The 27,282-nt window shown below is 40.4% G+C and overlaps 3 protein-coding genes across 5 annotated transcripts in view; 2 read left to right on the plus strand and 1 right to left on the minus strand.

Annotated features, from left to right (window-relative positions):
• Positions 1-4,525, plus strand: part of cttnbp2nlb (CTTNBP2 N-terminal like b) — a 40,658-nt gene extending 36,133 nt beyond the window's left edge. For both annotated transcript variants that reach the window (XM_061904446.1, XM_061904447.1), the window contains exon 4: positions 1,150-4,525. In XM_061904446.1, the coding sequence (XP_061760430.1) occupies positions 1,150-2,442 (1,293 nt within the window). In that variant the 3' untranslated portion in view covers positions 2,443-4,525. The remainder of the gene's footprint in view (positions 1-1,149) is intronic.
• On the minus strand, positions 4,143-25,932 carry capza1b (capping actin protein of muscle Z-line subunit alpha 1b). Its single transcript, XM_061904449.1, has 10 exons — positions 25,782-25,932; positions 22,172-22,235; positions 21,885-21,936; positions 17,792-17,855; positions 17,521-17,727; positions 17,282-17,361; positions 17,091-17,169; positions 5,663-5,734; positions 5,494-5,556; positions 4,143-5,414 (listed from the first exon to the last, which is right to left on the minus strand). Exons 1-10 carry the CDS (start codon positions 25,818-25,820, stop codon positions 5,274-5,276), a joined length of 861 nt encoding a protein of 286 aa, XP_061760433.1. The 5' UTR covers positions 25,821-25,932; the 3' UTR covers positions 4,143-5,273.
• apeh (acylaminoacyl-peptide hydrolase) overlaps positions 25,349-27,282 on the plus strand; it is a 28,436-nt gene continuing 26,502 nt past the window's right edge. The window contains exon 1 of one of the 2 annotated variants that reach the window (XM_061904445.1): positions 25,349-25,467. Coding sequence is in view for 1 of the 2 variants with exons in the window: in XM_061904444.1 (XP_061760428.1) it covers positions 26,280-26,291 (12 nt within the window). In the remaining variant the exon portion in view is untranslated. Of the gene's footprint in view, positions 25,468-26,124; positions 26,292-27,282 lie in introns of those variants that run through there. The other variant, XM_061904444.1, reaches the window with a different exon arrangement.

Genomic DNA, 27,282 nt, shown 5'->3' on the forward strand with positions numbered 1-27,282 from the left:
GTTGTATTTTGGTTTCATCTGACCACATGACATTATCCCAATCCTCTGCTGTATCATCCATGTATCCATTTTGGTATAAACTCAACTCGTCGTGTTTGGAGGAAGAAGAATACTGAGTTGCATCCCAAGAACACCATATCTACTGTGAAGCATGGGGGTGGAAACATCATGCTTTGGGGCTGTTTTTCTGCTAGGGGACAGGACGATTGATCCGTGTTTAGGAAAGAATGAATGGGGCCATGTATCGTGAGATTTTGAGCCAAAACCTCCTTCCATCAGTGAGAGCTTTGAATGGTTGACCAAATACTTATTTTCCACCATAATTTACAAATAAATTCTTTAAAACTCCTAAAATGTGAATTCCTGGACTTTGTTTTCACATTCTGTCTCTCACATTTGAAGTGTACCTATGATGAAAATTACAGACCTCTGTCATCCTTTTAAGTGGGAGAACTTGCTTAATCGGTGGCTGACTAAATACTTTTTTGCCCCACTGTACCAGCACCCCAAGTTTGGTTCAAAACTTGGGAGACAAATTCCTAAAAAACTAGCGTGTTCCTGTTGTATAAAACAACGTGGACCACTGTAAACACATTGGCAGATCCTTGCATTGACATTTTACTCTTGCCAACAAACAAAAACACTGGTCCAAACTTTATTCGCATAACTGAGACTCTCCTCAAAGCACCCCTTTAGGTCGTCTCCTGTTTGGCTAAAGTGTTGCTTTATATTAGATCGTTTAGTTCAGATGTGGTCGGTAGTTATTTGTTCAAATGATTTTGATTTGTAAGTAGTCTTCTTCAAGGGTCTATGTTCAGTCTTCTGTTTAATAAACTTGTGAGAGACTCACATTTTTGCAAAAGGTCCTTAAAAAAAAGCAGAGCGCTCCTGTAACTCTGACAAAGTAAAAAAAGACTAAAATCAATTGTTTACTGTAGAAGACGTTGGTTCCTCTGAAATATACAAAATAAGAATAATAGAGAAGGTTATTAGCTTTCTGGAAACATGGCCCCTAAAACAATTTAGTTAAATATCCCTGCCATACAGTTTCATAGCATGCAATTTGACAATTTAACAAAGCAGTGTTATTGTGCCTCCTTGTGGCCAAAGTAAGAGTTGTTTGACTTTAATCTCTGACCCTCTCTTCAGCTTGAAATTGAGCGAGCGTCAGTGCAGCGGCTTGAGAGAGACCAAGATCAGGCTGTGCGCCAGGCAGAGGAGTCGCTGATCCAGCAGCAGCAGCTTTCATCAACTCTCACCTTAGAGCTCCAGAGGGCCAGCAACCAAGCACAGGGTGAGGCTCAGAAGGTCTCAGAGCTCCGTACTTTGCTTGAAGAAGAGACGGGCATTGTGAATAAACTCAGGGGACTTCTTGAAGAGGAAAAGAGCAAAGCGGCAGAGCTCAAAGCTCATTCTGAGAGGAATCTTGCCGAGTTTGCTACAGAGCAACAGCAGTTGAAAGCCAGGCTCAGAGAGGAAGAGGAAACGTGCAAGGAACTGAGGGGACAGCTGGAACAGCTGAAAAAAATATTGGGCGACGCCAGCCAAGAAGTGTCAAAGAAAGCGGTGATGCAGGTGAAAGACTTATCCTCCAAGATGGCCACAGTGACCACCTGTGTTCAGACCGAGCCCGATGGAAAAATAACTGTACCGGCGAAAATATCCGTAGTGTCAAAGGTCAACGGCCATCACCTTCTAAAAGAGACCGAGCTGACTCAGGAAGGCAGTGGAGCAGATAACACAGGGCTGCTGGAAAATGGTGGAGGAGCTAGTTTACATTCACCTCTCCAACCTCATCCTCATGCCTACCCCCACTCTCCGTCCAGCACTGCCTCCTCTTCCCTGTCCTCTTCTCCCATTTCCTCCCCAATATTAGCTAAACGTCTCACCAGCCCAGGCTTCCACCAGTCCTCTTACCAGGCTGGAGTCAATCAGAGATTCCAGGCTGCCAGACACAAGTTCCAATCCCAGGCTGAACTGGAACAACAGCATGGTGGTCCCCTTTCCCCCAGGGACCTCTCACCCACCACCTCTTACAACCTTGGCCAACCAGAGCACAGTGCAGCCAAGCAGCTGGCCCGCAACACTGTCACACAGGTGCTGTCCCGGTTCACTAACCAGCAGGTTGGTGCCAAGCTGGTACCAATCAGCAGTTCCCCATTTGGTACGGACTACCGTAATTTGGCAGCTTCACCAACCGGAGCAAGGTCTCCTTCTGGGCCTTTATCTCCAGGTATTCGCTCCCCAATTACCCCGCGATCAGAGAAGACTCATGCTCCTCCCATTCCTCCCAAGAAGCCAGGCATGAGTCCGACTCCAGGCTCCCCAAGTCATTCTGCCCGAACCAGCTTGTTCCCAGAGCTGACAGGGAACTGTGGACCCAGTAACAATAGACAGGATGAATCAACAGAAATGGACCTGGTTTTATCTTCTAGTAGTTAACATCTTTCTTAGAAACCCATGAGCTACACTGAGAACACACATTCTACCTGATGCACTATATTATTGTCTCTTCCTCTTTTGATATCTGGAGGGCTAAAGAGCCATGCATCGATGCATCGAGCTAAACAATTTTAAGGAGAACTAGTCTTGGCAAGTTTATCATAGAATTATTAACAATGGCACCAAAAAGAGGACCAAGGAATCATCTGTGATTATTCTCATGTTACTCACTGAGAACCTACATTTATTCACAATAGGTGACCTCTGTAAGTACCATTCACCATTCTAATAGTAGGTCCTCCAGCTGGTATTTTGGAGACATTTCTTCACTGGACCAGTAAGCTAAGCTCTGTGGGACTGTTGAAACGATACACCTCTGTGCAGATAATTGACCCACGCCTGTTTTTTTTTTTTTTTTAGCTTCATACAAAGAATGGAGTGCAAAGACACGGCTCTTTGGACATTATGGATGAATAGCAGCCCTTAGAACTTAATAGCTGACACAAATTCACAAAATAACACAATGTTTTGTTAAAACTTGTATTGCTGTTTGACCTCATTACCCTGTAAATTAAATGGTCTTGAATATGATTGCAAGGAGTACACTAAGCCAGTGGTTCTCAACCTTTTTTCAGTCATGTACCCCCTGTGAACATTTTTTTTAACTCAAGTACCCCCTAAACAGAGCTAAGCATTTTTGGTTGGAAAAAAAGAGATACAGAAGTAAAACACAGCACTATGTCATCAGTTTCTGATTTATTAAATTGTATAACAGTGTAAATTGTTGCTCATTTGTGGTGGTCTTTCTTGAACTATTTGAAATGAAAGATATAAAATTAACTTGTTGAAAAATAAACAAGTGATTCAATTATAAAAAAAATATTTCTACACATAGAAGTAATCATCAACTTAAAATGCCCTCTTTGGGGATTATAATAGAGATCCATCTGGATTCATGAACATAATTCTAAACATTTCTTCACAAAAAAAGAAATCTTTAACATCAATATTTATGGAACATGTCCACAAAAAATCTAGCTGTCAACACTGAATATTGCATTGTTGCATTTCTTTTCACAGTCTATGAACTTACATTCAGATTTTGTTGAAGTATTATTCAATAAATATATTTATAAAGGATTTTTAAATTGTTGCTATTTTTTAGAATATTTAAAAAAAATCTCACATACCTCTTGGCATACTTTCAAGTACCCCCAGGGGTACACGTACCCCCACTTGAGAACCACTGACCTAAGCAGTGAACTACCGCAACATTTCGTATGTTTGTGTTTTAGCCCATTCACACTTCTACTTTGACTGAATCAAAACATACCTACTTATATACAGTATCTATTAAACGATTAACATCGTATCCATCAGATATTATTTAAGGTGACTTAATGTTTGCAAGAATAACATATTCTGATATTACAACCAAGAACACAAGCCCCTAGAGCTGCTTTTACTGGGGTTCACTGTTTTTATGGACAACTCAATTTCATGAAAATGTACATTGCTCAGTGATCAGGTGCACAATTAATTCAATTCCTGGGGTAAAGTAATTTAATATTTTTATAAATTATGCTTCACAAAAATTGTCAATAATCTGAGGTTTTGTGGTTAGTTTGTCAAAAACGTATTTTGAACAGTCATTCACTAAATCTTTCAATAGCAGTGTGTAAAAGAACAGTGATAATACAGAAGTTGTTCAGTCTTTTTATTCATATGACAGAATGGGGCAGTACAGGCAACACATCACTGATGGACACACAGTCAGTAGCATAATGGAAGGGTTTAACACAGCTCATCCATCCAAAAGTTCTGCTTTGATTTCATGGTATATTCTTCTCATTAGATGTGGCCATACAGATGTCAAACACATACTACTTTGCATGGCAACTGATTTACGTTCACTTGGCATTGACCAACACAGAATTTGTCACAGTACACTACTTTAAGACTCCAACAGAAAAAAGAATTGTAAAATAGAAATTTGCATACGTGGGCAAGAGAATTGAGTTCTTTACCATAGGAAAGAGATTTTGGCAAATAAATCTTGGTTAACATGAATATATTCTCCTTTCAGAGCAGAAAAAGATACAAGTAGAGATGAAACTGCAAGAGCGCAACATAAACTAGAAAAGAAGTGATTTCAGCCGTATGGGTGAAGAGACATTTTTAGTTGACAACCCAAAAACAGTCTCATATTTGCCAGGTATATCGTACATTGATGGTTACAGGGCAGAGCTATGCTAAGGATCGTGGGTACCGATTTTCATTTAATTAGCAAAACTTGACTTTTACTTTCATCCATGTCAGTTTGTTTTACATGGGCATGTTGGTGCATATCCAAGTTTATTAATAATGCCCAAATGCACGTCAACCACGTCAAAACAAACTTTATTCTACTATAAACCCTTTTATATGACGGTGTTCTTTGTGTTTCTCACATCAGATGCGTTGTGCTGCCCGGCTTTAGCGTGTGTGAATACACTGCGGTTACTGGTCTTCATCAACATGCTCTTCTTACATCTTAGATGGCTAAATAAAGGTGTTGCTGCAGCTGTCCTGAGCACAGCCCTGCACACACTGACCAATCACCACACATTCAGAAGTAACCATTATCTCCAAACAAAAACGATAAACATGTCTCTAACCAAAGTTGTCCCACAATCTGACATACATATGTATTACAGTCTTCTGTGTTGATGACTTGTTTTAGTTGATTCCTTGCCCCAAACTGATATAGTTTTGCTTTGGTGTAAGTCCTTGGGTATGATTATGTTGGACCAGTGGAGCCAGCATCTCCCTGGCCAGTCCCTGACCTTCCACTAAGCATTTTGCATCTCCTTAACAATTTTGTAATTTAGGATTTTATTCCAGTCGATCTTGGAGCGCGTGACGGGCAGCTGGCGACGTAGAGCCTTGAAAGTTGTGTCGGACATAACCTGGTAGTTCTCACTGATTGCAGTCTGGTGGCAAAAGAAAGTATTTGGTTTAGCTGTTTAAAGTGTTTCTTCAAAATAATAAATCAGCAATAAAGCAGTTTACCTGGTAGTCATTTTCAGCATGTTCAATAATGTCAACAAACTCCTTGGATGTCTGAGTTTCACTCTGTTTAAATGCAATCCAATCAGTTAGTTTAATACAAAACCAGATACACGGTAACTAGGCAGTCAACAACATGTCAACATTAGGAAATGACCAATGGTTTACTTACAGTCACTGGTACAGTTTCTTCTATCTCCTTATGACTAACCAGCTGCACGTTTCCATCTTCATAGTAGTGCACCTGGAAACAAGACATTCATTATTACTTATCTTTTAGTTTATTAATTTGTGATCTTAGGGGCTCCTAGAGAGCGCAAACTTTCAAAAGTGTGCAAAAGTATTATATCTTGCCCTCTTCCTGCTCCAAGCACTACCTGGAACAAACACTCTGGAAAAGGTGTAGAGAACAAGGGGCAACCAAAGCTCAACACTGAAGTATAAAAAAAACCCATTTGTTACAAGCCGGTGTTAGCTACACCATGCCCCGCTGGTAATTCCACAATTAAGCTGTTAGATAAATAAACACGCCCTGCGATGAGGTGGCGACTTGTCCAGGGTGTACCCCGCCTTCCCCCCGATTGTAGCTGAGATAGGCGCCAGCGCCCCCCCGTGACCCCAAAAGGGATTAAGCGGTAGAAAATGGATGGATAAATAAACACCGAAAGGCATAAGAAAAAGGATGTGATTGGTGATTGGAGTTGAATGAGATTGGCTGGTGACCAGTCGAAGCTGAACCCTGTCTTTTGCCTGAAGTCAGCTGGGATAGGCTACGGCTTACCCATGATTATAAGCGGTATGTCAAATGATTGGATGGATGGATGGACACAACTGAATGATGTACAACAACATTTTGGCGTGTGAGCACTTAGCTGTCACCGCTGCGGAAGAACATCTGCAGCCTTAAGGAAACATGCCAGTGTTTCTTAAATATCTCTTTATTTGTTGCAGCTTGCCACAAATGTTGACTAGGCTTGGAGCTTCTGGGTCACCCTTTCTTACAAAAACAAAATATAAGGGAACAGTGGCCGCTTCACAACACACCTCATACACACCTCGTGAAGTAGCGGAAGGGATCTGCATTGTTAATTAGCGAAGTATGCATTAAAAGTGAAAAGAGAGATGAAAATGAAAGTGTGTGTCTTGTTCATGCATTTGTTTGCTAATCAAAGACAGTCGAACCTCAATTTACAAACTTCACTGGTTTTTGAACAGGTTTTTAAAATCAAAAAGTTTGTATCGCAAAACAAATTTCTCCATAATAAACAAACAATGTAGATATTAATAATTAGTTCCAGCCCTGACAAAAATTCCCTATTCTGGTTAAGGTTTCTACAACTTGAACACAATATAAAAGTTGCTATACAGTACTAGCTTATCAAACAAACAAGGAGCTGATGGATCAACTGTCCTTATTAACCAGCCAACAATGACACACACACACACGCACTGAAGTCCCTTTGGTGCCCTCACAAACTATCAGAAATCACAAAAATCCTTAACTTTAACAATAGCAAACATTTAAAAAAATAAAATGCACTTCCAGTACATTAACATTGGCAAAAGGCCTCTTGTGAGCTGTTCTTCACGAGAGAAGAGGACGACGCAGACATCTGGCATCTTTTTCCAGAAAAGTATGTTCTAATCACAATTCAAACTTGTGGTACGAATCCAGCTTCCCTCGTCTCTTCAATACAAGCAAACACAAAATGGCTCCCAGTGGGACAGAACATGAATGAATGAAGTGTTCGTACACAGAGACATAGTTCACCCACAGAGGTCTATTTGCCGTGATCTTAAAAGAAAACAAATTCGCAAATAGGAGTTCGGAAATCAAGGTTCCACTGTACAAGTGGTCGTGAAAGGTGTAACATTCGCCACTACAAGCCCAACAAGGAGTGTGCATTATCACCACTGTGCAATCCGTGCAGTATACCTAGTTGCAAGTTGACTTTTATCACTTCAATAAGTGCCAAGAAGACAACTTAGGGACACTCTTCTGTCGTTTGGCAACACTATGCCTTCCTGGTGAAAAATTATGTTCAAAGTGTGGGAGCGATTTGCAATATGCAGCTTTTTTTTTTTTTTAAAGAACTCACGCCACATTTTAGAAATAAGATAAACATTAAAAAACAGTACAAATGGAAACATTTTACAAAAACACTTAACATAATGAGGAAAAAGCTGAAATGTTTAAGGTACACCTCAAAACTTTCGGTCTGAGAAGCAGGACAAGACCAACTGAACTGGAAGAACAAAACATGACTGACTGTGCAGTTGGCTGTAGTGCAACTAGGGCACCACAGTGAAGCAGTTGAAGTACCAATGATTGTCAAACACAAAGTGTGGTGAAATTTGCATTTGACCCATCCCCTTGGTCACCCACTGGGAGGTGAGGGGAGCAGCGGGCAGGAGCGGTGGTCGCGCCCGCAAATAATTTTTGGTGATTTAACCCTCAATTTTAACCCTTGATGCTTAGTACCAAGCAGGGAGGTAATGGGTCGTTTCCGCACCAGCAGGACAATATCAAAAAGGTGCCCATCCATTCCATGAAAATATGGAGAAGCTACTAATGGTGTTCCTAACAGTGAAGCACCTTGAAGGAGACGCCGCAGAAATCTGCTACTCCAAGTATAAAGGAACAGCATTTCGAGTGGCAATTCTCCTGCAAGCTCATCCAGCATCTGCGCACAAAGAGGTTTAATTGCCGCTGTATCTATGTAGGTCAGGGGTGTCAAACTCATTTTAGCTTAAGGACCATATTGAGGAAAATCTATTCCCACGTGGGCTGGACGGGTAAAATCATGGCATAACAACTTAAAAATACAACTACGACAACTTCAGATTTTTTTTCTTTGTTTTAGTTCAGGCCGATATAGAACAGGCACATTCTGAAAATGTACATATTACAAATAATCCTCTTGACAAAACACTTCAAGTTAGTTCAAAATTCCGAGGGAAAAATGAGTGCAGTTTCAAAAACACCATGAAGAACAAAAATAACAGACTTAATCTCATTGTATTTACAAACCAATTAAACTTTAAGTCTCAGCCAATATAGGAATAAACAAACAACAAAATAAACAAATATTAAAACTTGTCTATGTATCAACTACCTAATTTGTAATTTCTATTTATTAATCCTGTGCTGACTTAAAACATACAAACTGAGGTAGGTATTTTAGGTCGAGTTTCTATCCTACTAGAATAGCTATTGCGACATCAAGTGGACACATATTGAACCGCAGTTTCTTTTAATGTAAAAATGCAGCTCAATTTTACACTTCGGAAACTGATCTTGAGCATGTTTGGCATCCACGACGTTGGCGAATATACAATAATCAACGTGAAACTAACTTCACTCTAGTTGCTCTCCAAGGTAAATGTTTTACAGTACTGTTACATGACTTCATAAAACTACTGCAGTTGTTTGTAGTGAATTCTATTATGTTTTTTTTATATAATATTTCTTATCTAGAAGTATGATTTTCTTTTTAAAAGGCATTTTACGTGTTAAAATTGTGCTCTTTTGAGGCTAAGCACGTTTAAGATTTAAGAGTGTTTTAAGTTAGAAGCTTGGTCATGAATCCAATTAAGCTCGTAAATAAAAAAGGTATTACCAGGGTTTCCCCTTAATGTAATTGAATGTGGCGCGCAGCCACAGCATTTCCTTGAAAATTATGTTTTTTTACTTAAAAATCATACAAAGTATTACAATGTATTGTAGCCCCCAGAAGAAATTGCACAAAGTCTGATGGTATTTTTTACCTTTTATTACCAATCTTATGATAATAAACGGCACAATTCCAACAGGTTTTACCTCCCGTGCAAACACTTTTGTCTCTGGGCTTCCCCATGCAGACACAATGCTCTTTGGGCACGGACGGTGTGTTTGCAAACATGGGAAAAACTGAATTCAAATCCAAACCACACAAACATAAATCATTAACACCAGCTAGTCATTACAATACTAATTGATATCAATAGCCTATTATTTGCGTACAGTCTGCTAGAATCAATGATCAATATTCTCCCTTCCTCCGTTTTAAGCCCACTAATATTTTCTTTAGATATTGATGACCTTCCATCAGTTTGCCCAAATGTATTTCTTCAGATGTATGCAGATGATAGTTATTTACACACATATAAATTTACATCATGTATATAAAACATTAATAGGTGAATTTGGAGGTTCCTTTAAGGGTTTAATAGGCAGAATAGAGCAACTTCCATTTGCTTCATTGGAAGCTGACTTTTGATCACATTTATTTACTCTTTAAAATGCATTAAAAAAAAAAAACATATGATCTTGTCTTACATAAGGATTGTACATGATAGGCACAATTCCAAAAATAAGTGCAGTTCCCTTTAAGAAAATTCTCTATGATTTTATCTCCAGACTTCTGTTTGTTCGGTATGGTCATTACTGCCACAACTAGTGAAAAAGTGAATTATAACCCGGCTGCAGAAAATAATTTTGGGGGGGCATTGTATTTTTTCAGGGGGGCACCTGCCAAAGATTCCCGCCGCATGCTCAAGATGCACTGCTGTTACTTTGTCTGTCCAAAAACTAATTAATACATTAATAAGCCGGTTCCGGGTCAACGTGAATGACTGCTTGCTGACTGCTCTTGTTGCAAAAAAGCTAAGTATCGTTCTATCTGTGTGCTTTTAACTGTTTTGCAGCTTTATTTATAACTTCTCGAACATAGTTAATAGTTCAATTTAACTTGCAAATCACCCGATCTCTGTCTCACCACTCCGCCCTCAGCTAGCTAGCTGCTAAGCTAACGAGGCTAGCGGAGAAAGGCAGCGCCGGTCTGAAGGAAGCTACTCCCCCGCCACCGTGACCACCACTTCGCGAAGACAGCTGGCACTCCACTCGGCGACGGAAAGTTTCTGTGAGTATGGCTTCTTGCGCTTCGTGCACTTTACTCATGGATAGGTTGGCTCTGCTAAAGAGCCATGTCCGACAGTTAGAGCAGTGTAATTTCGTAACTTTAGATGTTGCGGACACATCTGCTAGCGTTAGCTGTAGCGAGCTAACTAGCCCAGCTTGTAGCAGCCCTAAGCGGCCTACAAGCTACGGTGTACCGGTTGAGACGCATAACAGATTTAGCCCTTTAGCTAGTCCTACACCCCAGTCTACCGGGCACCACACTTTAGTCATAGGGGACTCCATCACCCGAAACATAAATCTTAGCAAACCAGCCACAATTAAGTGTATTCCCGGGGGCAGAGCACCTGACATTGAAGTTAATCTTAGGGAGCTAACTCGCAACAGGCCTAGTAAACACGTACGACAGGCTAACCGCACCACTAGTTATGCGAATATAGTAATACACGTTGGCTCCAATGACGTCAGGATGAGACAATCAGAGATTACAAAGAAACATAGCCAGGGCTTGTATTCTCGCTAGAAAGATGTCCAGGCATCGAGTAATTGTCTCTGGCCCCCTGCCTGGGAGAGGCAATGATGAGAGATATAGCAGATTAGTCTCTCTTAACAAGTAGCTGGATAGCTTCTGCAGACAACAGGGATTTACGTTTATTGATAATTGGCCCTCTTTCTGAGGCAAACCTGGCTTGCTGAGGAGAGACGGCCTTCACCCTAACCAGGACGGCGCTATCCTCTTGTCTCGGAACATAGATTTCGCATTGAGCCACATTTGACTAACTGCACTAGAGCAAGCCCGGTCACAGGCAATTACAGAGCCTGCTAGCATGGGTATGGAGTCAGTTAAGTTAGAACTAGCCAGCGCCAGGCTGGATGATCCCTGTACACATAACAATTTTCGTAGAATAATACACAACTCACATAATGTTTTTTCTGCTATGACTATGACTACGTCAGAGTTAGACATGCGTTCTATTGAGGTGGCAAATTATGATGCGTTCAGTTTATCGCAGCACCAAGTAGACAATCTGAAAATTCCCGTCATATCAATTCCTAGATATGGTCGTAATTATTTTAAGTACACTGCGCATAATAAACGCAACATTATTAATATTGCTACTACGGATCATTTTAACAACAACTCCTTAAAACAGCCCACTACCTATAATATGGGCTTTCTAAACATCAGATCTTTGTTTCCCAAAACGTTATTAGTTAATGAGGTCATTAGAGACAACAACCTTAACGTCATCGGTCTTAGCGAAACCTGGCTTAAACCAGACGACTTTTTTGCGATAAATGAGGCATCCCCTCCTAACTATACGAATGCGCATATTGCCCGTCCCCTTTTAGGTCGCACTAATATACAACGGAAACTTTAACTTTAGTCCTAACTTAAATAATAAATATAAATCGTTTGAGGTGCTTTCTATGAAGTCTGCCACACCGCTGCCTCTGTGCCTGGCTGTTATCTACAGCCCCCCAGGGCCCTATTCGGACTTTATTAGTGAATTCTCAGAGTTTGTTGCTGATATAGTGACGCACGCCGATAATATAATTATAATGGGGGACTTTAATAACCATATGAATAACCCTTTGGACCCACCGTGCGTGGCGCTCCAGACTATAATTGACAGCTGTGGTCTTACACAAATAATAAATGAACCGACGCATCGCAGCGGTAATACGATAGACCTAGTGCTTGTCAAAGGTATCACCGTTTCCAAAGTTATGATACTCCCGTGTACTAAAGTAATGTCCGATTATTACCTTATAAAATTCGAAGTTCAGACTCATGTTCGGCAAGCTAATAATAATAATAACTGCTATAGCAGCCGCAACATTAATGCTGCCACAACGACGACTCTTGCTGACCTACTGCCCTCGGTAATGGCACCATTCCCAAAGTATGTGGGCTCTATTGATAACCTCACTAACAACTTTAACAACACCCTGCGCGAAACCATTGATAGTATAGCACCGCTGAAGTTAAAAAAGGCTCCAAAAAGGCGTACTCGATGGTTTACTGAAGAAACTAGAGCTCATAAATTATTATGTACAAAGCTGGAACGCAAATGGCGCACGACTAAACTTGAGATGCACCATCAAGCATGGAGTGATAGTTTAATAACTTATAAACGCATGCTTACCTTAGCTAAAACTAATTATTACTCAAATCTCATCCGCATTAATAAAAACGATCCAAAATTTTTGTTTAGTTCAGTAGCATCGCTAACCCAACAAGGGACTCCTTCCAGTAGCTCCACCCATTCGGCAGATGACTTTATGAAGTTCTTTAATAAAAAAATTGAACTTATTAGAAAGGAGATTAAAGACAATGCGTCCCAGCTACAACCGGGTTATAGTAACACAGATACGACTGTATATACGGCGGATACTGCAAATATCCAAAATAGTTTCTCTTGTTTTGATGAAATAACATTAGAAGAATTGTTACAACATGTAAATGGAATAAAACAAACAACATGTTTACTTGACCCACTTCCTGGGAAACTTATCAAGGAGCTTTTTGTATTATTAGGTTCATCAGTGCTAAATATTATAAACTTATCACTTTCCTCGGGCACTGTTCCCCTAGCATTCAAAAAAGCGGTTATTCATCCTCTCCTTAAAAAGACCTAACCTCGATCCTGACCTCATGGTAAACTACCGACCGGTGTCTCACCTTCCCTTTATTTCGAAAATCCTCGAAAAAATTGTTGCAGAGCAGCTAAATGAACACTTAGCGTTTAACAATCTATGTGAAACCTTTCAATCCGGTTTCAGGGCAAATCACTCTACTGAGACAGCCCTCGCAAAATTGACTGATCTATTGCTAACAATGGATTCTGATGCGTCATCTATGTTGCTGCCCCTCGATCTTAGCGCTGCTTTCGATACCGTCAATCATAATATTTTATTAGAGCGTATCAAAACACGAATTGGTATGTCAGACTCAGCCCTGTCTTGGTTTAACTCATATCTTACTGACAGGGTGCAGTGCGTCTCCCATAACAGTATGACCTCGGACTATGTTAAGGTTACATGTGGAGTTCCCCAGGGTTCGGTCCTTGGCCCTGTACTCTTCAGCATCTACATGCTGCCGCTGGGTGACGTCATACGCAAATACGGTATTAGCTTTCACTGCTATGCTGATGACACCCAACTTTACATGTCCCTAAAGCTGACCAACATGCCGGACTGTAGTCAGTTGGAAGCGTGTCTTAATGAAATTAAACAATGGATGTCCGCTAATTTTTTGCAACTTAACGCCCAAAAAACGGAAATGCTGATTATCGGTCCTGCTAGACACCGACCTCTATTTAATAATACAACTTTAACATTTGACAACCAAATAATAAAACAAGGTGACTCTGTAAAAAATCTGGGTATTATCTTCGACCCAACTCTCTCCTTTGAGTCACACGTTAAAAGCGTTACTAAAACGGCCTTCTTTCATCTCCGTAATATCGCTAAAATTCGCTCCATTTTGTCCACTAAAGACGCCGAGATCATTATCCATGCGTTTGTTACGTCTCGTCTCGATTACTGTAACGTATTATTTTCGGGTCTCCCCATGTCTAGCATTAAAAGATTACAGTTGGTACAAAATGTGGCTGCTAGACTTTTGACAAGAACAAGAAAGTTTGATCATATTACGCCTGTACTGGCTCACCTGCACTGGCTTCCTGTGCACTTAAGATGTGACTTTAAGGTTTTACTAATTACGTATAAAATACTACACGGTCTAGCTCCAGCCTATCTTGCCGATTGTATTGTACCATATGTCCCGGCAAGAAATCTGCGTTCAAAAGACTCCGGCTTATTAGTGATTCCTAGAGCCCCAAAAAAGTCTGCGGGCTATAGAGCGTTTTCCGTTCGGGCTCCAGTACTCTGGAATGCCCTCCCGGTAACAGTTCGAGATGCTACCTCAGTAGAAGCATTAAGTCTCACCTTAAAACTCATCTGTATACTCTAGCCTTTAAATTGACCTCCTTTTTAGACCAGTTGATCTGCCGCTTCTTTTCTTTTTTCTCCTATGTCCCCCCCCTCCCTTGTGGAGGGGGTCCGGTCCGATGACCATGGATGAAGTACTGGCTGTCCAGAGTCGAGACCCAGGATGGACCGCTCGTCGGGACCCAGGATGGACCGCTCGCCTGTGTATCGGTTGGGGACATCTCTACGCTGCTGATCCGCCTCCGCTTGAGATGGTTTCCTGTGGACGGGACTCTCGCTGCTGTCTTGGATCCGCTTTGAACTGAACTCTCGCGGCTGTGTTGGAGCCACTATGGATTGAACTTTCACAGTATCATGTTAGATCCGCTCGACATCCATTGCTTTCGGTCCCCTAGAGGGGGGGGTTGCCCACATCTGAGGTCCTCTCCAAGGTTTCACATAAGTCAGCATTGTCACTGGCGTCCCGTCCCACTGGATGTGAATTCTCCCTGCCCACTGGGTGTGAGTTTTCTTTGCCCTTTTGTGGGTTCTTCCGAGGATGTTGTAGTCGTTATGATTTGTGCAGTCCTTTGAGACATTTGTGATTTGGGGCTATATAAATAAACATTGATTGATTGATTGACAAAAGTGTAAGACAAACACTTGATATTTGTAGTCATTGTAACGATATGTTTGAAATGATTTAAGCCTTCATTGTGTCGAAAAAATTAAAAGGTTGGCCATTTCTATGGTATTAATGAGATTTAGAGGACGGTTATTGATTCAATGTTGACGTGATAAAACCTTTTTCTTGTTTAAAAGCGACATACAATATTAACTGTTCAATGTTCAAGCACAAAATAAATATTAATATAGTGCATGGATGGACTCATTAAATTAATGTACTGTTGCCAACCAAAAAGGGATTCAAAGTAATATTTTGATTTTGACACAACACATATGTGAATAAATTACTAATTTACCCTTAGATGCAGAGATGAGCTGTGTCAAAATCTAAATATGACTTTGAATCACTTTGGCAAACATAAGTTGTCGTTCAGGGTAGATTTCAGCTCTTTAAAGGGTACTTCACCAACTATAAAGTACAGTACTTTATATGTAACTCTTGGGGTAAACTAATAATTTATGCACAGCTGAGATGTGCGAATATCAAAGGATCACATTGAATCCTTTTTGACACCCAAGAATATATTGTTTTAATGAATACATCCAAACACTTTATTAATATGTTCTTTGCAATCTTATTAATATTATAAAAATGGCCAACTCTTATTTTTCAGACAAAATAAAGGTTTAAATAATTTTAAAAACATGCGTCTGCTTCACAATACGAAGGTCCTGAGTAGTCAGGGTTCAATCCCGGGCTCGGGATATTTCTGTGTGGAGTTTGCATGTTCTCCCCGTGAATGCGTGGGTTCCCTCTGGGTACTCCGGCTTCCTCCCACTTCCAAAGACATGCACCTGGGGATAGGTTGATTGGCAACACTAAATTGGCCCTAATGTGTGAATGTAAGTGTGAATGTTGTGTGTCTATCTGTGTTGGTCCTGCGATGAGGTGGTGACTTTTCCAGGGTGTACACCGCCTTCCGCCCGATTGTAGCTGTGATAGGCACCAGCACCCCCCGCGACGCCAAAGGGAATAAGCGGTAGAAAATGGATGGATAGATGAATGTTACAATAACCACAAATATAAGTGTATGTCAGATCTTACATGTAGTAATAACCTGTGGACAGACGAAACCCCCGCAGTGAAGGTTTAGCGGCAGATTCGTGCTCACGCAGCGGGAATAATAGATTTGACTAACAGTTGTGATGTCACGATAGATGACTGCTGCTGATGGCACCATAGGAGTAAAAATCAAATAAGTACTCTTCACTTTATCCCAGTTGTATACATAATACAAAGTGGAAAATGTTAAAGCCACACATTTTGCTTTCGTTTTTGGTGGGGCCTACTGACTTCCTCTTCTGAAGAGGAAAATAATTTGATTGGCTATCTCTAGGTTTCACAATGTTTCCATTAGGTTAAGTTCTTTCTTGCCCTGACATGAGATCAGCTCCGATGATGTCGTTGTGGTTTGTGCAGCCCTTTCAGACATTTGTGATTAGGGCTATATCAATATTTGATTGATGATAATTACACAGGGTTTTTGTGATTGGATCGTTCATCTTAGTTGTAGTTTTCATTATGAATTTGGAGGTGTTGAAATTGCCATGTAAAATCGCTAATGTAATTGAAGAGTATTAATCCATTTTCTACTGTGTGTACCTTACGGGGGTGGCGAGGTGGTGCTAGAGCCTATATCTATGGCAAATCCAAGGTAAATTAGCATCGAGCTTGTGCATTTTGAGAATTGGTGCATTACTGTACTTTTACCGCCTTCTTGCATTGTTGAATTGAAGCAGTTTGGCCGAGTTAGCTACCAGTGCTTGACTACTTGTTTCCTGACTAAGTGCTTGAACCTCTGCCAATCTGCAACCGAATTTGACGTTACGTGCAACAAAGACATCGAAATGTTTGATTTTACGTGAATATGTACCCAATAATACCTACCGAAGTTGGTCCGTACCTATAAAAGTACTGGTTTCAGTACCCATCCCTAGTAACACAGCTTGTCTGTGGTGGTGGTGTTACGCTTTTGAATATAATTGTTTTTTTGTTTTTTTACTTTGACCATGTTGCAAATAGCCCCTTTAATTATGTGTTGGTTTAAAAAAAAAAAAAAAAAGACTCAAGGTAACTCACCTGAATTTTCAACACTCCCACCACCTGTGCAGTGGACTGGCCAATAGTGAGTTTCCACTCCGATCTACAGCGTCCATTCCTGTGTGATAATTTAAGAGACAGTTATTGGTTTAAACAGGACTGAATTATATCACTGATATATAATATAAACAGATTACCCAATGGCCTACACATTGAATATGGTACCATACCAGAAATTTTTGGGTTGAAATTGATGTCCCTCGATGCAGGCTATGATCGTCTGCTGACCATCGACAGTTTTGCCATACACCTGTGAAACACAAACATTATATACATAGATGGGAGAAAGGGTCATACAGATAAGTATTTACTAAAGGTTATATTATTTATTTTCATAAGATTATAATTATCACTATTGTCAATACAATTAAAATAGTATTGTACTTTATGGCACTCGTGTGCATCTTACTGTGCAGACTCCAGTAGGGTAGTGCTCTTTGACATAGGCACTAAGGATGCTGTCACAGGAATCTCTCCAGGTTTTAAGAGAGGCGACTCCTTCATAAGGCTTAACGTCGCTCACTTCTTTCCTAAGGTGGTCAAAGTGGAACGACAAATGGTTCCGAGGGTCCAAGAAACGCCCCTGACCCAAGTCTCCATGCTCTGTAATCAGGACCTGTGAATAACATCATTGAGGGTTACAAAGGTATTGACTGATAGGAAAGATTAGGAAGACATACCGGGTCATCAAAGCCTTCTAGTCTGGCAGGCGTGAACTGATCCATGTTGTACTGGGCAAAAGAGCTGGGCAAAAGGAAGAGAAGAAATACTTTTGTGAGGGTTGGTAATGGGTTAAGACCTTTATTACAAGCCACATTAAGACAGTGGTTGAGTTGTGACTCATGCTGCCAACAAAGACATTGGTGCAGTGCTAGGTTAGATCAAAGCCTACGTGACCTTCTCCCCTTACTTTTAGCAAGTAGACTACGCTGCCAGGTTGAAAAAATAAATGCATCCAAACAGTGTTATATCAACAAGTCATACAGATGGGAATGAGTCACTGGGTGAAAATTATGTTATACAATGCTTTGCCACAGATTGTGCTGTAAGAAGACAAAGACCAGAGTCAGGTGATCTCCTCAAATGACCACCACTAACTTTGAGCTGATGCCCTGTTGTGTGATAATGAGTGATACATACAGTAATTAAAATACATTGGAGGCAGCCACCACAGTTGACGTACATCACATAAAATTCAATTTTCTATGTGATTGTTGGTCTACAGCTAATGAAGATTTAGATAGAAAAATAGGGTTATAATTAATTTTTTTGGAGCATTCTATGTATGTTTTTTTTAATTATTTATTGCACCTTCGGGTGTGTGTTACAGTGCCTTCTGGTCACGAAACACTGCAGGCTTGCAGCAGCAGAGTGCGTCAGATATGCCCGCAAAATTATACTTACACGAAATAAAAGCAATTATAAGTTGTGAGCTTGACTAGGTTTAGAACGATATATAGACATATCATGGTTTATTTCATCAGAAAAACCAACGTAAATACGACAGTAATTGGATATATCAGGGCACAGCCACACACGTTCTTAGTAGCAGTCATGGCAGGTGTTATTTAGTTGGCCATACTCTCTTTACAGACGACTCAAACACAGACCAGAGCCGTGTATAAAGAGTGTACAGCCTATCTGGGATTGAACAAAATACAAAATAAATAATAAAAACTCATCGAGGTATCAAATACCTCAATTATCATGTTCACATTTTAATCCTGTGCGAACTCAACAAACTGAGATAAAAACTATTCAGTTAAATGACTCCCTGCCTTGTAAGCATCATTGTGTATTGATAGAAAAATAAAAGCTGTGTAATGCGTGAATAATTTCAACAAACCTAACGTGAATTTATGAACTTAAAGAGATTTACACTACAGCGTTCACTTTCTTTAAATTTCCACAGAAGACAATATTTTATATATTTGTTTTATTGATGTTCGTTATGGACAAAACTTGCTCACGAAAGATGTGTGGTTTTGCATTCATTTTTGAAAATAAAGAGGAGGATGCTAACTTTTCTTGAAACACCCTGCATCCACTTTTACTTTTTCGACAGAAACATTTTATGGAAATGAGGTTGCTAAAGCATGATGTGTTTGAAGCAGAAGACACTTAAAACGGCAGGTTTTACATTGGGTGAAGGGGGAGGAGCCGCAACCCCGCTTTATTGTGTACCTCTTGCTTGCTCAGCCCTGGTATAAACCATTTGCTTGCCCAAAAAAATGGCTATTGCGACATCAAGTGGACACATTGAGAACAGCAGTTAATTTATTGTAAACAGGCAGCCCATTTTTACACTCTCGCAAGCTGAATTACAACTGTTCGTGGGCCTGAATCGGCCACGGGCTGCATGTTTGACATCCCTGATCTTACTGCTGCGGGCTGTTTGTTATGCTACATCAGAGCTAGCTAGCACGGTGTAATTTTTTTGTGTGTAAATTTTGCCATTAGGTGAACATTATAAATTAATAACTTTGTTTACATAGACAAAACAGCTGCGAAAGGGATTGACTGAAGAGAAAGTGTTATAAAGAGGACTATGTTGTTAGGTCTAGGTCAATATTCGATAAGTCAATTACCTGAACGATAAATGAAACATTAAGTCCGTAAGTTTTCCAGCGTCAATAAATTGCTATGTGCATGCAAGTACGTGCTTCAAAAGCATTCACGCTTTTCATCGGTTTCAACAGCTGCGAGTGTCTGTGCCATAGCGGAATTATATAAATTGAGTGAATTCTCGTCTTTCATTAAAGACTGTCTCTCTGTGTTGGCCCTGCGATGAGGCGGCGACTTTTCCACAATGTACACCGCCTTCCGCCCGAATGCAGCTTGGACGGGCTCCGGCAACCCCACGACGCCAAGAGGGACAAGCGGTAGTAAATGGATGGACTCTGTTTGGCGAAGCATGGCTGCTGGCGTGGTAGCATCACACAGTGCACCAAGTTAGCCCGTAACCAACACGTGTACTGTAGTAGCGAACATGAACAAAATGATCAAAAAATCAAAAGCCACCGCGTGTGTGAATAGTTCAGTTCAAACTTTTGGAACACGATGAGCCTATCAACACCAAGGAGCCAGTTTGCTGAATATGCTCGAATACGACAAACCTGCACGCACACTTGAAACACCTGTCAGTCCACACTTACGGAGGCATTTGGTGTACAAGTTCAGTCCAAAGGAAACAACGTTGAATGGAGTGCACTAGGGCTGGGCGATATTGGCTTTTATTAATATCGCGATATTTTTATGCCATATTGCGACGCTAAAAAATAGTTTGTCTGCGTAAGTGCTTATAATAACAACATCATTAATATTTGGTTAATATTCAGGTCACGATATGTATATAGAGTATTGCTGGCGTGTTTTGGATGGTTATTTTGAGGGTTTTATGGATGAAACAGAAGCTTCATGGATTACATTGTTAACTGACTTTTATGTGTTTACAACTTAAAATACATTTAAAAAGTTAAAAATGTGTTGTCTTATATACGGATTGGGAATTATAGACAGCACATATCTCTGTAATGTATGCAAGTTTCTTGTATGACTGATCTGATAACATGGCCAGAGTGCGGAAGCGTTACTAAAGTGACGTTAGTCTACGAAAATTACTGAATACATTCCGAGCAAAATATTCACAAAAGCTGACTGAATTTGTGGCATTTTGTGAAGTTTAGACAGTATTTTCACATAACTTTGCGGCTCGTAAATACAATTGGACATGGTTTAATTGCTACAATGAAACACAATTAAGCATATGAAGTCAACTTATTTTTCCCCTCTGCTGGTAGTTTAGCACATCGACTTATACTGTTGTGTTTATATAGCTATTCTGCACTTTTGTTTAAAAAGGTCCTAAATTGTCAGTTAAATAATGTACAACTCTATTTTTTCCTAAATGTTCAATATTGAAGTGCAGCCTTCTTTGTCAATAATTTAGCCATTTTATTTACTGTTTTGGTTGTGTACATTTCAAGGCAACCCCTTCCTTAACTTATTTTATTGCTTTTGGTTGTGCTTTTTATTCATTTTGACCAAAAACATCTTGTTCTCATTCCACTTTTTACGTAAATCATATTAAAAAATTACATTACAACACAGTAGTACACAATAGTACAGTATATGACGGTAAAACACTGTTTTTTGCAGTCACAAAACAGTAAAAGAGACAACAAAGCAAACATTCTTCTTGTGGTGCCAGCTTGACATTGTGGTAGTATTTAATATAATATGACAGTTCTATTATTATTATTATCATCATCATCATCATCAATTGTCTGTGCTGAACATCAAGTTAGTAAATGTCGAGATTTTCGATACAATACCGTTCCCGCCTAAAACATTCTTGTGTTGACAGGGCCTAAGATCCACTTGGACCAGAGCCTCCTGCTACAAATACAGTTTTGTTTCCTCAGCAGTACGACTCCACTAATTTATCTGCTACTGCTGCTTGCTGTTATATTTTGCAATGCAGTATCTTGCAATATTTACAACTCACATTTACATCTGCTGCCCAGTGTCCCTTTTTATGTGTATGTACAATCGTACACTCTAAGGTTGGCTATCATATTTTATCTTCTTCTATTTAATTTTTTGTTTTAAGTTGGGTTTATTTTGTTAGGTAATGTTTCACGTAGCAACATTGCCCTTTAAAAAAAATCTAGTTCGAGAAGCCTTCCACTGACAATGGCAAAACCAACCTTCTTATTTTTTATTAAATGTACCCCCACAGTCTTGATGAATTTGGTGGAAAATGCTACTTACTGAGATGCTCCCTCCCTGAGGAGGTTATCATTGTTGAGGAGAAGTCGCACATCTGTTAAGAAAAACATAAATTATGCTCTTATTGAATATCATTAAAACCTTAAGGCAACAACCGATTTCTAAGCTCATATTAATTTTGATTAATTGTGTGAAGCACTGTTTCACTTTTTCAAAAATGTTTATCACCTGACAAAAACACTGATTACAAATGTCTTCAAACATATATGTGTTAATAAACACATAACTCATCCTTGGTAGTGTATCATGGCAATGACTGACACCCTTACCATTGAAGACTTCGTTGAACTCGCCAGGCGGGGCACGGGTCACAAAGTTGGCAGCTATGCGAACCTATGAGTTAAATAAAATAAAAAAAGATACACAGAATGAATATCGAACTGAGCCATCATCATGACACCAAAACAGCATCAGTTTTTTTTCACGGTAAAATTTTGGTGATTGAGCTGGCATTTTTGTCTACCGACAATCAATTTTCATTTTTACAGTGTACAATTTGATGAATAACTTGCTTCGAAAGCATAAGTCAAGCAGATGTTTAAGTATGTATTTTTGTTTAAAGAAAAACTATGGAACATATTTTGATTTAACTTGGAATGGATCTTATTTCTTGGATACTGTTTAAGTGTACAGTATATGTATTTTTTCTGTGAAAATGGAGAAAAACAGAAAGGTAAAGTACTATCTTAAGGCACATTATGTGCAGGCTTTGGCGAGCCACATGAGTGAGAAAGTAAATTGTATCTATAAAGCTTTTTTCACAGATAATTCACAACGCGCTGTACAAAACATAGGTAAAGTAAAACAATTCAATTTAAAACGACAAGGCCAAGATCATAAAAAGGAATACAAATGTGATTAAAAATGATAGTTAAAAGGTGTATTAACTAAAACCTTTACTGAAAAAGAAAATATTTTAAATGTTTCAAAACAGTCAAGATCATGGAGAGACTGGTGCAAATTGTTCCAGAGTCTAGGAACTATAGCCTGGAATGCCAGGTCTAGACAGGTTTTTAAAAAGATTTTTCGGGATTTTTAGAAGACCCTGGCCTGAAGACCGGAAGCCGCGCCCTAAAGAGTAGGAGCATAACAAGTCAGTGATGAACTGAGGAGCCCCACCATGCAACGCACAGAATGTCAGGACTAGCATTTTGTGAATTTTTTTTTTGTGAATTATATTTATATAGCGCTTTTCTGTAGTGACTCAAAGCGCTTTACATAGTGAAACCCAATATCTAAGTTACATTTAAACCAGTGTGGGTGGCACTGGGAGCAGGTGGGTTAAGTGTCTTGCCCAAGGACACAACGGCAGTGACTAGGATGCCGGAAGCGGGAATCAAACCTGCAACCCTCAAGTTGCTGGCACGGCCGCTCTACCAACCGAGCTATAAGATTATATGATGGCCAGATCTGGCTCCTGGGCCTTGCGTTTGACACCTGTGATATCCATCCATCCAACAATCTTCTTCCGCTTAGCTGAGGTCGGGTCGCGGGGGCAGCAGCCTGAGCAGGGAAGCCCAGACTTCCCTCTCCCCAGTCACTTCGTCTAGCTCTTCCCGGGGGATCCCGAGGCGTTCCCAGGCCAGCCAGGAGACATAGTCTTCCCAAGGTGTCCTGGGTCTTCCCCGTGGCCTCCTACCGGTTGGACGTGCCCTAAACACCTCCCTAGGGAGGCATGCGGGAGGCTTCCTGACCAGATGCCCGAGCCACCTCATCTGGCTCCTCTCGATGTGGAGGAGCAGCGGCTTTACTTTGAGCTCCTCTCGGATGACAGAGATTCTCACCCTATCTCTAAGGGGGAGCCCCGCCACCTGGCGGAGGAAACTCATTTCGGCCGCTTGTACCCGTAATCTTATCCTTTTGGTCATGACCCAAAGCTCATGACCGAGCTTGGGCGGTATAGCTCGGTTGGTAGAGCGGCCGTGCCAGCAACTTGAGGGTTGCAGGTTCGATCCCCGCTTCCGCCATCCTAGTCACTGCCGTTGTGTTCTTGGGCAAGACACTTTACCCACCTGCTCCCAGTGCCACCCACACTGGTTTAAAATTTTAAAATGTGAAATTGGGTTTCACTATGTAAAGCGCTTTGAGTGTTACATCGTCCAATGCGATGTAACACCAATGAAAAGCATGCGCCCAAAAACAAAACAGCATAGGTGAGGATGGGAACATAGATCAACCGGTAAATTGTGATATAAAGTATTTAATTATGTTTATTGCAACAGACATACTCCGCAAGATACATCTGTTGGCATCCAATGAAGCGCAATTATGTCCAAAAGTTAACAGAGAATAGAAGACAGATTTGCAAATACTTGCGAAAGTCATCATTATTTTCTTCTATAGTAGGGGTCTCAAACTCAATTTACCTGGGGGCCACTGAACGCAGAGTCTGGGTGAGGCTGGGCCGCAAGAAAAGATTCCTTAACATTTTTTTTGCATACTCCTCAGCATGTATAGTTGTATAACGACGTTTCAAATTGTATCCCTTGTGCACCGCAACTTTCTCTGTGCAAATAAGACACATCGGGGTTCCCCAGTGCTCAAAAAATAAATATTGCATCTCCAACTTTGCCTGAAATTGTCTTTGCTCATCACAAACCTTTCTCTTCACTGCAGGCTTTGCAAAACACATGCTTGTGGTTGTGGAATATATTTGTATTTAGCCGACGCAAAGAGAATAATGTTATTTTTCGCAATGTGTGTTGCTAAGTTTTTCCTCCCTACAGCAACACGGCGGTTGGCAGATAATAGCCGGGAAAATACCGGGATGGCGAGCGCAAAAAAGTGACGGCTCCCGGAGTGTTATCAGGCATCATTTACAAATATATGTAGTGTTAATTTTTGAGGCAATGCAAAATAAACAATAAAGAAAAACAAATAACGGTTTGAATTGGTCCAGGTTATTGGGGACTGTTAATACTGACAGACAGGTGTCGCGGTATGACTGCAGTCAGGCACGTAACAAAACCCACGTCTCTGTCGCTTTCACTCATTTGCCGCTTTTCCACTAACGCAGGGGTAGGCAACCCAGAACGTTGAAAGAGCCATTTTGAAACCACATAACAAAAATTGTCTCTGTCTGGAGCACACAACGCTGTCAAGCGGCATTCATATAAAACTTGCGGGCCACACTAACATTAAACTTTCATGTTAAGGTGGGGGCCGCAAAATATAGTCTCGCGGGCCGCAATTGGCCCGCGGGACGCATGTCTGAGACCCCTGCTCTATAACGTACATGTTTGGAGGGACACCAAGTGGTCATGTTATTATTTGCATAGACAAGCCAATTGGTCTTACTGTATGTGTGTTGTAGGTATGTCCTGCACGTTTGTATTATGACACTCACACTTTGATCACATTACCTTTTTTTAAAATCTATTCACACCCCTGATTATTCGTTGGAGCATTGGCTCCAACGTCTATGCGACTGCGGTTAAAAGCAGCTTCGCAGGCTCCAACCAAACTAAACGGCCTGAAATATCCACCTCAAGTCATATGAGGCCAGCAAATATTTGAGCTGCAACTGTAGCTATCTGACCCAAGCAAAACGACGTTAGTTGACGAGGTTAGTATCATGCATTCGGCGACTGCGTACTACAACTAATTTAAATGCAAACCTGTTATATATAGAGCCTTTAAGTTCCAATGTCTGCAAACCTACATAATGGTTTATGAGTCAAGTATCTATTTCTGTTAGCCAACTAACTAGCCTTCACTAGCATTGGCTAAATGGTCAACTAAAAACAGCTTGGGATACACAAACATGCATAATTTACCGGCATGGTTGAATACAAGTATTTATACGGAGTGTCCGCGGGTGTTTCTGAGCATACAAATGCAGCTAGCGTCGTTTAAGGAATCATTTTACAATGTCCAAACCTTCTCTTCGTCTGACAGCGGTTCCTCAAAGTCAGCCATCTTGGCTCTGCGGGACCCCACCTACTCTAACTGACAGACAAGCAATGTTAATATTGTTGACGTCCGATGCGATGCAACACAAACGAAAAGCATGCGCCCAAAAACAAAACACCAAATGCCCCAATGACAAATATCTACATTATCGGCATCATCAATGTTTCCAAATTGAGACAAAAAACAAAGTATTTGAAAGGTTCAAATTTCGCTATTAATTCCAACTGCTTCCTGTTATTCCACACAGGAACATTTGCTATTAAATAATGGTCAAAACAACATTTACATTGGTGCGTTCGAATATAGACACATTCTTCTAAGTTCGAAAATCAAAGTATATTCGCCTCCCCTCCCTATTATATCCATTTTGTTCGGATCTTTTTATTTTATTTTGAATGTCAGAAAGGAAACAGTTAGCCTTTACTCCATTGTCCTTTCGACAACAGCGGCGACCAACATCCAAACATGGATCCACAGGTATACATTGGTAAATTAGTCGTTGTATCACACTGGTTTATGTAGTAATGTATTTGTAATTTTAGTTATATCGCCATTAATTCTACTATTAAACTTGAGTGTTTTTTGGCTAGCACACTGGTAGTCTAGTTATTCGTTCCTATTTCGTTGACAACTTCCTTATAGGAAACAACCTTGTGTTACAATGTTGGACGCCATTGTATATCATTTCTTTCATTAGTATTAGGTTGCTATCGTTGGCAATTCTCCAGTTTGTAGACGTGGACGTCATACTTTTGTGTTATTCCATGAGTGCTGGTTGTTGGCTAGTTAGCTCGTCTCCCCAGAACAGTGTTTTTCAACCACTGTGCCGCGGCACACTAGTGTGCCGTGAGATTATCTAATTTCACCTATTTGGGTTAAAAATATTTTTTTTTAGCAAACGAGTAATTATAGTCAGCAAATAATGTGTTGTTGTTGAGTGTCGGTGCTGTCTAGAGCTCGGCAGAGTAACCGTGTAATACTCTTCCATATCAGTAGGTGGCAGCAGGTAGCTAATTGCTTTGTAGATGTCGATACAGTGGGAGGCAGTAGGCAGGTAAAAAGGTATTTAATGCATAAACAAGAAATAAACAAAAGGTAAGTGCCCCTAAGAAAAGGCATTGAAGCTTAGGGAAGGCTATGCAGAACAAAACTAAAACTGAACTGGCTACAAAGTAAACGACAACAGAATGTTGGACGACAGCAAAGACTTACTGTGGAGCAAAGATGGCTTCCGCAATGTACATCCGAACATGACATGACATGACAATTTCCCCAGGATGAAGGATAAAAACAAAGTAGATGCGGGAAATATCGTTCAAAGCAATACATGAAACTGCTACAGGAAAACACAGAGAAAAAGCCACCAAAATAGGAGCGCAAGACAAGAACTAAAAGACTACACACAGGAAAACAGCAAAAAAGTAAAAATAAGTCAGGGTGTGGTGTGACAGGTGGTGACAGTACTCCT

The sequence above is a fragment of the Nerophis ophidion genome, linkage group LG06 (assembly GCF_033978795.1).
Source record: "Nerophis ophidion isolate RoL-2023_Sa linkage group LG06, RoL_Noph_v1.0, whole genome shotgun sequence".
Classification (NCBI taxonomy): domain Eukaryota; kingdom Metazoa; phylum Chordata; class Actinopteri; order Syngnathiformes; family Syngnathidae; genus Nerophis; species Nerophis ophidion.

What these genes read in the sequence shown, in the direction of transcription:
- capza1b (XM_061904449.1), bottom strand. Translation starts at nt 25,820, where the DNA reads ATGGCTGACTTTGAGGAACCGCTGTCAGACGAAGAGAAG. An exon ending in GTTCAACGAAGTCTTCAATG is followed by an intron (nt 21,937 to 22,171) that starts GTAAGGGTGTCA and finishes TTTTCTTAACAG; the next exon opens with ATGTGCGACTTCTCCTCAAC. An exon ending in TTTCAACCCAAAAATTTCTG is followed by an intron (nt 17,170 to 17,281) that starts GTATGGTACCAT and finishes ATTATCACACAG; the next exon opens with GAATGGACGCTGTAGATCGG.